The sequence below is a fragment of the Stegostoma tigrinum genome, chromosome 10, assembly GCF_030684315.1.
Source record: "Stegostoma tigrinum isolate sSteTig4 chromosome 10, sSteTig4.hap1, whole genome shotgun sequence".
In the NCBI taxonomy this organism is placed as follows: Eukaryota; Metazoa; Chordata; class Chondrichthyes; order Orectolobiformes; family Stegostomatidae; genus Stegostoma; species Stegostoma tigrinum.
The window spans coordinates 62309047-62323847 of NC_081363.1; the positions used below are offsets into that span (position 1 = coordinate 62309047).

Sequence of the window (14801 nt, forward strand, 5' to 3'; positions counted from 1 at the left end):
GGAACAAAACCCATCGTGAAGTACACAACCTGTCACACTAACTATATTTAGTGATCTGCAGGTGGTGATCTGTAATTTTTTTTCCACAAAGGTATTTGTCTCCAGTAAGTAGCACAAGACAACTGCTACTACATTATATTTTATCATCTGTGAGAGAAAAAAAATAGGGATTGTAAAGTGAATCTTTAACCTGGGAGATCACTTTGCTTTTATGTGCCAATTCTTCTGTTAGTGTGTTAATGTGAAGAGCTTGACAGTTGTATCAAGTGATGCAAAAGATGTAGGAGGAAAGGTTTTACATTTTTCTAGAAGTCAACATTAATTACACGATGGCTGTTAGTTGTACAGTGTGTACAGTCTGTAGATTTTAGACAAAAATTTTACAGGAGTTATCTATAAGCTTAATTTCTTGGTTCAATTCTTTAATTAAGAATTTATCTATCACAACACACCAAACAAGGAAATGCTGGTGATTTTTTTTGCTGTTGTAATGCCAAATAAATTGCTATTCTTATGATTTTACTGCTGTTTGCATTGATATTGGATGGGAATTTCAGCTATTAAAACCTAGAACCCAAGTGGATGAAACCACAAAGCTAGAAAATCAGGCATTTTTACATTCTCTTTCAATGCAACACAAGAAAGCATCTAACAATTTCCAAATAGTTACATACTGAAGAAGAGTAATAACGGACCAGTCGTTCACCAAAAAAATGTAACCTTCCACTAATGATTAACTTTTACAATGTAGTTTACATTATACTAAAGGACTGTTACCATAAATGAAGGTGTTTTATTGCAGTCACTGTTTGTATTACTAAATTCCAAGGGTTTTACTTTTAACAATGTCAATTCTTAGAAATTGTTTCTTAGGCCCTTTACTAGTTGGGTCATTGACAGAGAGATTGGCATAAGTGCATTGATATCTAATTAGGTAAGGATTTCTTTTGCAACACATGCACTCAGTTTTATTTAGCACCAGTGTGGTTGTTCTATTTGGTCCTTCAGTATGTCTGATTCTTTGTACAGTCTCCACTGAAAGAGAGGCGAAACAACATAGAAACATTTCAGAGCAGGTTTGCTTGACTCATTCCTGGTTTGGGGTGTTATCTTATGAGGAAACTTTGGACAGGCTGTGCCTGTATCCTTTATAAATGTAGAAGAATTAGAGGCAATCATATTGAAGCATATAAAATCCTGAGAGCAATTGACAGGATGGATATCTGGAGAGGTACAGGCTAGAATCAGGGTATACACATCACAAGTAAGGTGTCAGCCATGGAGCAGAGAAGCATTATTTAATCTCAGAGGGTCATTTGAACACTCCTTCCCAGAAAGTGATGGAAGTGGGATCATCAATTACTTTTAAGGCAGAGGTAGATATATTTTTCACTGACAAGAGAGTCAAAAGTTCTCAGGAATAAGCAGGAGTGTGGAGTTAAGGCTGCACCCCAATCCTTCATGACTTCATTGAATGGTGTATCAAGTATAAGGGGCCTGGCCAATTCCTGCTGCTAAGTCATATGCTCCCACATTGATAATAATTTTTCTTATCTATCTAGTGTAAATGAAACGACAAGAAATTTTGACCACAAAAAGTAACAACCAGCTCACTGAGATAATAAATAGATGATAAAATAATGAGGTAGTTTTCTTGTACTCACTTAGGTGGATGCCCACCTCTACAAAGTCATGAAAAATACATTTGCAGTAGTGTTAGCACACATTGAAAGACCTGATGTCTGTAAAGCACAGCATCAGTTGACAAAGTGCTCACACTAATGACAAGCCTCAAATATTCGTAATCCCGTAGCCCCGACTGGAACACATTCCATAGCCTACAAACCATTGACAGCTACATCGCTCCATGCTGCACCTGATTGCAAACATTTCCTCATGGGGTGAAGTCCCACGTTTCAACTTCCCACAGGAAAAGGGCCAGGGAAGATGTGGCTCTTTGCTCCGCAAATGGAACATGGGGCACAGCTCAAATTGTGTCTGTGTTCATCCACATCACACCATGGCACAGACACTGAGCTTCCGCCCCGAGAGATCCTTTCCTGGTGATGTCACAACCATTCAGACTGCACCAGGGGAAGCTGTTGAATGAGTTTGGTAGGAATATAGCTGTAGGCCATTCATCTCCTCAAACTTACTCCACCATTCTACATCATGGCTGATTGTTTGCATCAACACTATACTCCCACACAATCCCCACGTTTCCTTGATATTATTAGTAACTAGAAATCTATTAATCTCAAAGTAACCTCAGAATCGAAGAATGACTGCTTCACCTGCCTTACAAATTAAAAGAAAACTATTCCTGAATTTCGACATCAATAATGACAGGTTGCCCAATGTTCCTGTTGATTGAAGAGAGCTGGAGGGGGCTTGAGACACAAATTGACAACTTAAATATCACAAGAGAAAAAAAAGTTCCATTATTGCAGTCTACATTTAAAGCTTGAATTTTTTTTGCTTGTTTGTTAGGCAAACATCGCAAGACAGGGAGAGATGTAGCAATCAAAGTAATTGATAAGCTAAGATTTCCAACAAAGCAAGAGAGTCAGCTTCGGAATGAAGTTGCCATTTTACAGGTAAATGGGGGAGAAATTCTGAATATTGACATCAAACATGTGGAAGCATCAGATTTAGTCATGCAAGTGGGTGCACTGGGAGTGGGGGAGAGTTGGAGGAGCCCCATCACAGAGGGTTTACACATCAACCTTCTGTCTTTGAGAACCAGGCTAAAAGTAATTGGTTTTGCAGTCTTAAATCTTGATGAAAGAACCATAGAAACATAGATAAGTTACAACACAGAGAGAGGACATTCAGTCCATCATATCTGCACTGACTGAACCATTTGCTGCTGACCCAATCTCACGCTTCAGCACCTGGTTTGCAGCCTTGCAGGTTACATCGCTTCAGGTGCAGGTGGAGGTCCTTTTTTCATGGGCTGAGGGTTTCCACTTCAGCCATTGAACTGGGCAGCTCATTTCACTTTTCCACACCATACTTAAGCAGCTTATTAAAGGATATACTGTATTATTTCATTGCCTGTGGCAAAGATCACCTTCTCATAGGTACAATTTCTTCACCTAGAATCTGCATCACCCTGGCGTGGTGAATTTGGAATGCATGTTTGAGACTCCAGAAAGAGTGTTTGTTGTCATGGAAAAGCTCCATGGAGACATGCTAGAAGTGATCCTGTCAAGCGAGAAAGGACGACTGCCAGAACGTATAACAAAGTTTCTTATTACTCAGGTACATGACGCTTACAAGGACAAGGTGATTAATAATGCAATATTCAAGACAGACATGCAACTAGGATTATTAATAATACTACAGGTGCATTTTCACTGTATTCTTTTTAACCAATTGGCAAAATTAGCATCCAGCCTCCTTTAACAATATCCCTGACAATGACTTAATATGAAAGGATATGTAATATTAAAAAGCCAATATATGGGACATAATTTGCAATCCATTTTGAGCCATAGTCTCTTTTTGTCTAGTTAAAAGTAGAGACAAGCTCACTCACTTTTGAATCCAATTATAGGTGGCACAGTGGCTCAGTGGTTAGCATTGCACCTCACAGCACCACAAGACCTGGGTGCAGTTTCAGCCTCGGGTGACTGTCTGTGTGGAATTTGCATGATCTCCCCATATCTGTGTGGCTTCCCCCTGGGGGCTCTGGTTTCTTCCCACAGTCTAAAAATGTGTAGGCTAGGTGGGTTAGCTATGCTAAATTGCCCATTATGTGCAGGCTAGGTGGATCAGTCATGGGATTTGTCTGTGTGGGATGAGGGTTGATGTGGACTTGTTGGGCTGAATGGCCTGCCCCCGCATTGTAGTGATTCTATGGACATGTCTTGGCTTTAACCTCAATTACTTTGCTTATATCAATTTGGACTTTGGACACCACCTGTGTTCACCATAGGTCTAAACTTAAGAGTAAAATAAGTTAAAAAATGTCAGCAATGTTCAAACCACTTTGTAGCATTGTCTGCATATATTCCTCAAGTTATTTCTGGTTGTCTCATTTGAGTTTCCTTCAAGGTAGTCATGAAATATCCTTCCCATTGCTGATTTTCCAACTAGGCCTAGGTAACATCACTAAGCTGTATCTTTTCTTTCCATTAGTCAAAAGTCTCACCTTTTATGGAAGCTTGTCAATCCTACTTTGCCAACAACTTGATTCCCTTTGCCAAAAAGGACAGTTGTATCAACTGAATTAACCCTTACACTCCTGTCAACTCCAATAAAAGCTCGACACCTTGGTTGAAAATCATTTCCTACATTTTCAGCACATTATGAAGCAATGTTACTGTAATCAAGATATAGTAAGTAGGATAAATACAGCAGACGTAAGTTGAAACAAATTTTGGAACACGTGATGCAGTTCAGATGGGAAGCCACTGGAAGAGATTCAGGGTATAGACTTAGAGGGATGAGAACAAAATGAATTAAGAGTTCAGTTTTAGGTTCTCTTCTGTTCAGTGTGTAGTCAATGTTTTGGAATGGGTGTGCAGAGAATAATATTTAAATAAATGAAATGTTAAAAACTAAACTAGGTTTGGAGGGAATTACTTTTAAGTCAGTTGGTTGAATGTAGATTTAAGCAAGAGTTTAGTGAAATTGCAAAATGTGAAGACTAATTTTGTTGCATCGCACCTCTATCAACTATGCAGTTGAGTTGAATTTTGACAATTCTTATACAGAGAAAGCTGAAACAGTTTGTCGAGATCATAATCTCACAGCAATCAGGCACCTATACCTTGCTCAGAGATGTAAAAATCACAACGCTGCCTACTTCGTAGAATTGTGCTACACTTGATTTCTCACAACATCATCACAGATGGAAATATTCTACATTATGTATTCTTCTTGTTTTAATGTTTATGGAGCACTTCTGAGAACAAAGTCAAGTCTGATTTTGTTTATTCCCAAACTATACATTGAATGAACAGTAGGTATTATTACTTGCCTAATATTTTTAGTAATTTGGCTTTTCTTTGGAAAAACAGATCCTTGTTGCTTTACGACATCTTCATTTCAAGAATATAGTTCACTGTGACCTGAAACCCGAGAATGTGCTGCTGGCATCGGCTGATCCCCTGCCACAGGTTAGATTGAATATCTCATCTTCATGTCTGAATACACATCCTGTAAATTCTCTGTATCATTGCAATTCTGTACAGTGTTTTTCTTATAGGTTTTTACACTCGATCATTTTAATACTCATCAGGTCTGGTGCTCTTCTAAATATAGGTCAAGCTTTGTGACTTTGGATTTGCACGTATAATTGGGGAAAAGTCTTTCAGGCGTTCTGTGGTGGGAACACCAGCATACTTGGCTCCAGAGGTACTTCGGAACAAAGGTTATAACCGATCGTTAGATATGTGGTCTGTAGGAGTCATCGTTTATGTCAGTCTCAGTGGCACCTTTCCCTTCAACGAAGATGAAGACATTCATGATCAAATCCAGAATGCTGCTTTCATGTATCCACCTAATCCTTGGAAGGAGATCTCCCTTGAAGGTAAAAACACTACGCGGACTTGCTGAGCACAGCAATGGAGTCATAAGTTTTTAAAAATCACTAATTCTCATTTAGCTTCTAATCTTAAAGGGAGATTCAGCCATGGACTAGCCAGAGATGGTCAAATGAGTTACTGCATGCTAAGTTGGCCGTTGATGAATCTCACCTCAGGTCTGTGGGATTCCTTTAATTAAACATTAGGCCCTCTGGCTCTTCCCCCTCTCACTTTATCAGACCCCATACACTCCCATGACCTTGTGCATCCCATCTCATATCAACCTGATAAGTCAGAAATTGAAACCTAGACTCAGTAATAGCAACTATGAAACTTTAATTGATTGCCATAGGAACCCATCTGATTCATTTCTAGCCTTTAGAGAAGGACATTATCTGCTCTTAACTGGCCTTTATTTTCTATGCATTTGTGGGCTGTGGACTTGGCTGACTGGCCAACATTTCTCGCCCATCCCTAGCTGCCCTAAAGAAGGTAGTGGTGAGCTGCCTTCTTGAACTGCTCCAGCCTACCCACTGTAGGTTGACCCACAATGTAATTAGGGAGGAAACTCCATGATTTTGATCCAGTGACAATGAAGGAATGGCGAATTTCTGCAGTGCATCTTGTAGATAGTCCACACTGCTGCTGCTGACTGTCGGTGATGGAGGGAGTGGACGCTTGTGGATGCAGTGCCAATCGAGCGGGTTGTTTTGTCCTGGTGTCAAGCTTCTTGAGTGTTGTTGGGGCTGCATGCATCCAGGCAAGTGGGAAGTATTCCATCATACTCCTGACTTGTGCCTTGTGGATGGTGAACAGGCTTTGAGGAGTTAGGAAGTGAATTACATGCCACAGTATTCCTGGCTTCTGGCCTGCTCTAGCCACTGTGTTTATGTGGTGAGTCCAGTTGAGTTTCTGGACAATGATAAACACCAATATGTTGATAGTGGGAGATTCAATTATGGTAGCACCATTGAATGTCAAGGAATGGTGGTTAGATTGTCTCTTATTGGTGATTGTCATAGCCTGGCATTTGTGTGATACGAATGCCACTTGCCACATGTCAGCCCAAGCCTGGGTATTGTCCAGATTTTGCTGCATGTGAACATGAACTGCTTCAGTATCTGAGGAGTCAAAAATGGTGCTGAAAATTGCTCAGTCATCGGCGAGCATCCCCACTTCTGACCTTATAATGGAGGCAAGGTCATTGATGAAGCAGCTGAAGATGGTTGAGCCAAGGACACTACCCTGAGGAACTTGTATAGAAATGACCTGGAGCTAAGATGATTGACAGCCAACAACCACAGCCATCTTCCTGTGTATCAGGTATGACTCAAACCATCAGAGATTGTTCTCCCTGATACCCATTGATTCCAGTTTTGCTGGGGCTCCTTAATGTTACACATGGTTGAATGCAACCTTGATGTCAAGGGCTGTCACTCTCACCTCACCTCTGGAAATCAGCTCTTTTGTCCATGTTTGAACCAAGGCTGTAACGAGGTCAGGAGCTGAGTGGCCCTGGCGGAACCCAAACTGGGCGTCACTGAGCAAATTATTTCTGGGCAGGTGCCTCTTGATAGCACTGTCAATGACACCTTCCATCACTTTACTGATGATCGAGAGTAGACTGATGGGGTGGTAATTGGCCAGGTTGGATTTGTCCTGTGTTTTGTGTCCAGGACATATTTGGACAATTTTCCACATTGTCACATAGCTATCAGTGTGGTTACTGTACTGAAACAGCTTGGCTAGGGGAGCGGCAAGTTCTGAAGCACAAGTCTTCAATGCCATTGCCGGAATGTTGTCAGGGCCTGTAGCCTTTGCAGTATCCATTGTCTCCAACCATTTCTTGATATCATGTGGAGTGAACGGATTTGGCTGAAGACTGGTATCTGTAATTCTGAGGACCACCGGAGGAGGCCGTGATGAATCATCCACTCTGCACATCTGGCTAAAGATTACTGAGAATGCTCCAGCCTTATCTTTTGTACTGATGTGCTGGGCTCTTCCATCATTGAGGATAGGGGTACTTGTGGAACCTCCTCCTCCAGACAGTTATTTAATTGTCCACCACCATTCACAACTGGATGTGGCAGGACTGTAGAGCTTAGATCTGATCTGTTAGTTGTGGGATTGCTTAGCCCTATCACTTGTTGCTTTTGCTGTTTGGTGTACAGCTGGTCCTGTTTAGTAACTTCACCAGGTTGACACTTCATCTTCATGTATGCCTTGGTGCTGCTCCTGGTATACCCTCCCACGCTCTCCTTTGATCCCCTGGCTTGATGGTAGTGTTTGAGTGGGGCATATGCAGGGTCATGAGGTTACAGATTGTGCTGGAGTACAATTCTGCTGCTGTTGGTAGCCCACAGAACCTCATGGATGCCTAGTCTTGAGTTGTCAGATCTGTGCAAACTCTGTCCCATTTAGCACAGCAACAGTGTCACAAAACACGATGGAAGTAATTCTCAATGTGAAGGTGTGATTTCGTCTCCACAAGGACAATGCGATGATCACTCTTCCCGATAATGTCATACACAGGTGCATCTGCAGCTGGCAGATATGTAAGGATGAGGTCAAGTATGTTTTTCCCTCTTGTTGCTTCCCTCACCATCTGCTGCAGACTCAGTTTAGCAGCTATGTCCTTTAGGACCTGACCAGCCCAACCAGTAGGACTGCTGCCAAGCCACTCTTAGTGGTGGAGATTGAAATCCCTCACCCAGAGTACATTTTGCGCTTTTGCTATCCTCAGTGCTTCCTCTCACTGTTGTTCAACATGGAGGAATATTGATTCGTCAGCTGAGGGAGGATGGTATGTGGTAATCAGCAGGAGGTTTCCTTGTCCATGTTTAAACTGAAGCCATGAGACTTCATGAGGTCCAGAATCAATGTTGAGGACTCCTAGAGCAACTCGCTCCTGACTGTATGCCACTGTGCCACCATCTCTGCTGGGTTTGTCCTGCTGTTGGGACCGGAAATACTCAAGGATGGTGATAGTGTTTCTGGAATGTTATCTGTAAGGTATGATTCTGTGAGTGTGAATATATCAGGCCATTGTTTAACCAGTCTGTGAGACACATCTCCCAATTTTTGCACTAACCCCCAGATGTTAGTGAGGAGGACTTTTCAGTGATAGGGCTGTTACTGCTGTTGTCTCATCACATTGTCCTTGTGGAGATGAAGTCACATCTTGTTGAGAATTACTTCCATCGTGTTGCGTGACACTATCACAATGCTAAATTGGTCAGCGTTCGCACAAATCTGGCAACTCAAGACTAGGCATCCATGAGGCACTGAGGGCTACCAACAGCAGCAGATTTGTTTTTTTTAATTTTGGCCTACTCCACACCCAAAAAATTTAGCTAACTCTTCACTACCTCTTAAAGGTCTAGCAAGTAGTTCAGTTAAGGATGGGCAACAAATGCAGGCATTATCAGGGATGCCCACATGCCATGAAATCACAAGTTTGAAATAAGAATGTCCACACCCATCTGACACTCAATGAGATCTTATTCCTTCCTATCTATCACCTTTGCTGTTATACCTTCTATGCTCAGTCTCCATCATGGGTAGATCTCAAGTGCCATGTTAAGATGCAATAAAATTCATCATATCTTTTGCAGCCTTTATGAGAAGAAGCAAAAGTCCATTCCTGAATGTCCAGAAGATTTTAATCCCTAATAAAAACAAATGGACCTGTATTCATTGCCGCTAACTGACCCTTTAATAATCTTTTTATGCAGTCAATCAATCTGTGAACTTATTATATCCTACTGAGTTAGTCACAGGTTGTAAAAAGCAGCCAGGTATCATTAACAACATAATAATATGCTTTCAGGTAATCTCAACAAACATCTTATTACATTTGCTCGAACAGATATTTTTCAAGTGACACTGACACTGGCAGGTTTTTTTTTATTTTGGGGCAAGCTGAGGATGTCAAAAACCTTCACAGCACAACGGCTTTACAGAACTTATCCATCCTTCAAGAACATTTATGATCACTCTAAGAATTTGAATCTCCCGCAATGTGCATTGTGAGGCCCTAGCTGCAGTGAAAATAGCATCTGTTTAAATTTTCAAGTTATCCTTTTCTAGCTTTCAGTGCCCCAGTTGCAATTTTGTGTGCAAAATCTTGCTCTGTACCATTTCAGCACCATTTTGATAAAAACTAAACAAGAGGTTTGCTTTAGCCACATCAGAAGCAGGCATTAGCCCATTCAGATAGCCAAAGAATGTATTATCTGCTTCCACCTCCATTGGTAACTTTGGTTTGTATCTGAGGCAGCAAGCATCAGTTCTGATTGCCAAGAGGAACCTAATTCTGAGCAACAGAGTGGAAAAAGGTTCATACTCATCTTAAACACTGCTAGTCCTAATCCCGAGATCCCCGCTCTGACTCTCGAATCTAACCTCCAGACTTTTGGATCTATCCTGGCCCTGAGTTCCCATGTCCCTCTCCCACTCCCGATTGCTCTCCAAGGCCCCCCAGTAGTACCACAGCTCTCAGCAATGTTTCTTCCTGAATTCTATTGGTGTCCTCTGTTGTGTTCTGAGGGTCAACCATTCCCTCTCCAGACTTCTAGGATATTATCAACTCACTTACCTAAATATTGGAACATGATCCAATATGGGTTCCTACTACTGCAGTTTCTAAATAGCAATGAAATCTGAGAATTAAAATCCCAAGCTCCTTAGAAAATCTTGGCCCAAAGTATGGATCATGCTGAAATTCTCAGTAATGTTCTTTTTGCACAATATCCACAGCTTCACTGAGCAGAGTGATGACCACTCGACACAATTTTCCCCTTCATTGGTCAACAATAAAAACTGACTGAACACAACTGATATTGTTTAGATTGAACCAGGAGTGCAGTTGAAAATAGTGCTACAAATACTTAATTATAATGGGATTCCACTTTGTTTAGTGTTCAAGAAATTAATCATTAACATCACAGGTTCTATCACCCAGAAGTTATTACAAAAGATATAATTTATTGCACTTTCAGAAAACTAAATTAAGATGGAAAACTTGTGTACCTCAACATTTTTTCATTTGCATCAGAGTTCTCAGTTAACTTTCTGATCAGCAAATATTTCTTTTGTAATACCTGAGCATAACTTGAGAACAAACTATGGCAATATGTAACAATTATACTGGTAAATAAAATTACTTGTGTCTGCCAAAGCACTTGTAAATGGCCTTTATAATTCATATCAAATGTGTATTCTTTTGTGATTGTTCTTTCAGCTGAATGATGATGATGGATAGCTTTTGAAATCTGTAGCCCCAGGGTTAAGATCACAGAGACAGCACTTGACCCTCCAGAGAAGCTTTAGTTTGTTTGTGTGCATTTTACATTTTTATTGGCATAGCTTAGAATATATATTCTATTTCTGTATTTAAAAGAAGTGTATGGCATTTGATTGTATTTTTATTTTCCAGCTATTGATCTCATCAATAATCTATTGCAAGTAAAAATGAGGAAACGCTTTAGTGTGGACAAGTCTCTCAGTCATCCCTGGTTGCAGGTCAGATTACTTATTTTTCTTTAATTCTTTTCTGCACTGTTTATCATTTCTTAAGCCATTCATGGAAAATGTCATTGCAATATCCAGATCAGTCTCACCCAGCTTACAATATGGAAGTTAAGAATGGAATAGTTTGTCAATGTTGGCTTCTGTAATTAAATTGCACTCAATTCATTTTTGTTAATCCTATTCAAGCCAGTACTGAGAATGAGACCTTGGAGACTAAACAGCATTTTGCTTGGGTCTAGCTACTTTTCATTTTATAACTCAATGTTGGCTAGGGTGTTATTAACACTCCCTGTGAGTATATGTGTAAGATGTAGATATTGAGGCTCAGCCCAATCTTGTATTCTGTCAGGATCACAACTTTCCTGGTTGTCATTCTTGCTATATGACTATCTATACTGAAACTGGGTTTTAATATAATTTCTGATCGTCAGTTTTAATTTGATTGTTCTAAGTTTACATTTGTTGTCAGTAATCTTTTGGTTCAGTGCTATCACTTGCTCACATAACTGGCTCCCATGTCTTTTATATTGTGGAGTGGACTCACATTTACATTTTTGCAATTAGACCTTTTTTTTCACTAATCAACCTGTCCAGAAATGTTTTCACACAGATCTGGAGCAGGTGGGGCTTGACCTCAGGCCTCCCAATCCAGGTGTAGGGACACTACCACTGCACCACAAGAACTTGCATTTACCTTGGCTGATAGTATACATTTGAGTGAACTGTGTTTCATCCCACCTAATTTTATTTACTATTGATTTTGATAGAGAAGGCAATTGACTGACAGGCTGTGGATTCACTAATCTCATCAGATGTTATTCCTCATGTTAAATTTTGTAGCCTCAGTGCCCAATATCAATGTATGTGATAGTGTGAGATGATGCTGTGCGTACAGGATACCAGGCATATTGAAGCTCCTCGAATCATTCAGTCAACAGATTGTTAACCCTTCGATGAGATGTGGCTGAAGTGAACCATTATGCTTGCCTTTCTTTTATAGCAAATGAACATTGAGGCTGAGGTTATGACTGGACTCAATTTAGTCAACTTACCTCTCTGTAGTAATGCAAAATAATGAACTTGCTGCACTGCTTATGTTGATGTTCACCATATGACTCAAGCAAAATAATCTTTAAGTACACTCCTGTACCCCAGCCACCTCTGTTTGGGTAAAAGTCTGCTCTAGCAGATTGTTTGCTTAAAAACTGGCCAGAATACACTGGCCAGAAAACAACTGTTCATAACCAGAGAAGATAGCCAATGTGAGAGAGACCCTGCTAAATACTGGATCAGAAACTTCGCACACAGTCACAGTGAGTGCAAGGTGTATCTCATTTACTGAGACAGGCTAACAAATTATTTATTGTTCCTTGGAAACAGCTTCCATTTCTAGCTCATTTGCATTTTACCTACCTTGTATATTGTGTTTTCTTCTTTAAAATATTGTGTGAATGTACTTTAAAAAGCATTTTCTCCAAACAATCCTCTATGCAACAAAGGTCTAGTATTCTGAGGGCAAATAAGAAAGTTAACAAAGGTGTGATTTGTAATAATCTGTTTCAATTGTTACAACTCTGGAAACAGCAGTATTTTGGCCATGCAGCTTGATTGTTCCTTTTCTTCATCTTTGTTTTGAAGGACTACCAGACGTGGTTGGATCTACGAGAGCTTGAGTGCAAATTTGGAGAACGCTATATCACTCATGAGAGTGATGATTCCCGCTGGCAACAGTTTGCTGGACAGCATTGTTTGGAATATCCAGGACACCTAGTCAGTCACAAAACTGATTGCACTGAGAACACAGAGATAGAGGAAGCAGAAATGAAGGCTCTGAGTGAACGCGTCAGCATTCTTTGAAACAAAATTGATCTCAAGTATTGTAACAAGCATATCTGCAAGCGAAAAGAACTTCTCTCAAGTAATTGCAACTTCTGCTCCAACCTAGGAGGGAATTCTTGCTAATTTCTACCGGTGACTGTAAACTTGCAAAACAGCTGCTGTTATAATAGCTACATCCCTAGTTCAATAATGAAGTTGTAATGTACTGAGACTTTCAACTTTGACAAATCACTTATTGCATTCAAGCAACATTGTGCGTATATTTTTGTGTGTAGGCGACTATGTTCTTGCACATCTTGTGCAACTGGTAAGCACTAAATCAAAAGCCTTTACGTGAAGATTGTATTTTTCTCATTCCATAAACAGTTTCCACTGTGCCTTGGCAGTGAGCATTTCCATTTACAGATAATGCAGCCCTAGTCAAGGGTAGGAACTAATTTGTAAATTTTGCTTTCTAAAATGTTTTTAACTTCTTTCAGTATTTAGCTATATACCAACTCTTGGAAGAGTGTAACATTATTGCTGTTCTGTGAACAATTTTCAGCTTGTTAAGAACAAAGGATTTTTAATACATACAGGTAACCATTGGGATAATTGTGTTCAAAATGTATAGCTTATCAGCCACAAATGGTAATGAGGGAACAATATTCAAGATGTACAGCAATTGAAGACTTGTTTTAATGTACAAATGTGAGCTGCTCTTGCAAGCCTCAATGCCTTAGTAACAGTGTTTCTAAAGGATTGGTCAGGTCGAATTCTGCTACTTTCTTAATGTTGCAGCATTTTAACTAAAAATTGCTTGATACCACATGGTCTCTGAATAGAATTTGAATTAATTGAAATGTTGTTAAAGTGTGCCTATTTACGAAATTTTACGTCCAAGTGGCTTGGGATATTTATTGCCACAAGTTCAAAATTAAAGATAGAATGAAACTTTTGAACTCTCTGGCATATAACTCTCTTGTATATGCATATAAGTACATTGATACCTCTTTGATACCTCTTCAATTACTTAGCTCTACTTTTGACATGACTAACCCCTTTGTCTATCTATCTATTTTAACATCTCTCCAGAAACCAGCTAATAAGCATTTCAACAAGGCTTTTGCTTCAAAACTCTTATCCACCAGATACTCAACAGTAATTTCTGTAACAGAGTACACCTCAATCACACACAGATTAAGGCTTCACTTGTCAGATCTAAGAGCCAAATTTCCCATCTGTAATTCATTGATTTAAAAATCCAATAAAGAAGATGTGCAGGTGAATTTTCACAACCATAAAAGTTTGGGCTGTGATGAGGGCAGATGTCAATATTTTCAAAGCTGTAATCCAACCCATTGAGTGTCAGATCTCACAGAGGTGCAATGAGGGGTGAGCAGCGAACCTTTTCTAGGGTTAAGTTGGGTTTGTAAACTTAAGGATTTACAGTGCAAATGTGTGTTTTCGAGCAGTGAGAAAATTAGATGGCAGAAGTAAGGTCAACTTTGGGAAGTGTCTTTACAGCATTCCCTCAAGTCTAATAAAGTTAAGGATCCTCTTGCCCTTAGATATGCTTTCTTACTTAGCCTTTACAATTTATCCTGTCATATTCATATGTGTGTATTCATAAATGTAGGGAATTAAGGCATAATAATAATTTAGCTGAACTAGTAATGGAGGCCAAAGATAATTGTCTGGGGTCATGAGTTCAAATCTCATCACAACAGCTGGTGGAGTTATAAATTTAGTGTGTAAATCTGGAATTGAAGGTAATGAAATGGTCTAGGAAGCTCATTCAGTTGTATCAAACTGCTACAAATGCTAAATGGAATAAACTCCAAATGGACTACCCAGCAACAACTTAGGCTATTGAAATGACAACAGCAGAATTAGTCCTGCTAACCATGCAAA

At 39.9% G+C, this 14801-nt stretch overlaps 1 protein-coding gene across 1 annotated transcript in view; it reads left to right on the top strand.

Annotated features, from left to right (window-relative positions):
* prkd1 (protein kinase D1) overlaps positions 1-14375 on the top strand; it is a 323251-nt gene extending 308876 nt beyond the window's left edge. Inside the window, exons 14-19 of the mRNA XM_059649207.1 lie at positions 2491-2597; positions 3103-3264; positions 5028-5126; positions 5272-5539; positions 10975-11060; positions 12708-14375. Coding sequence (XP_059505190.1) covers positions 2491-2597; positions 3103-3264; positions 5028-5126; positions 5272-5539; positions 10975-11060; positions 12708-12926 — 941 coding nt within the window. The 3' untranslated portion in view covers positions 12927-14375. The remainder of the gene's footprint in view (positions 1-2490; positions 2598-3102; positions 3265-5027; positions 5127-5271; positions 5540-10974; positions 11061-12707) is intronic.
* The last annotated feature ends 426 nt before the right edge of the window (positions 14376-14801 follow it).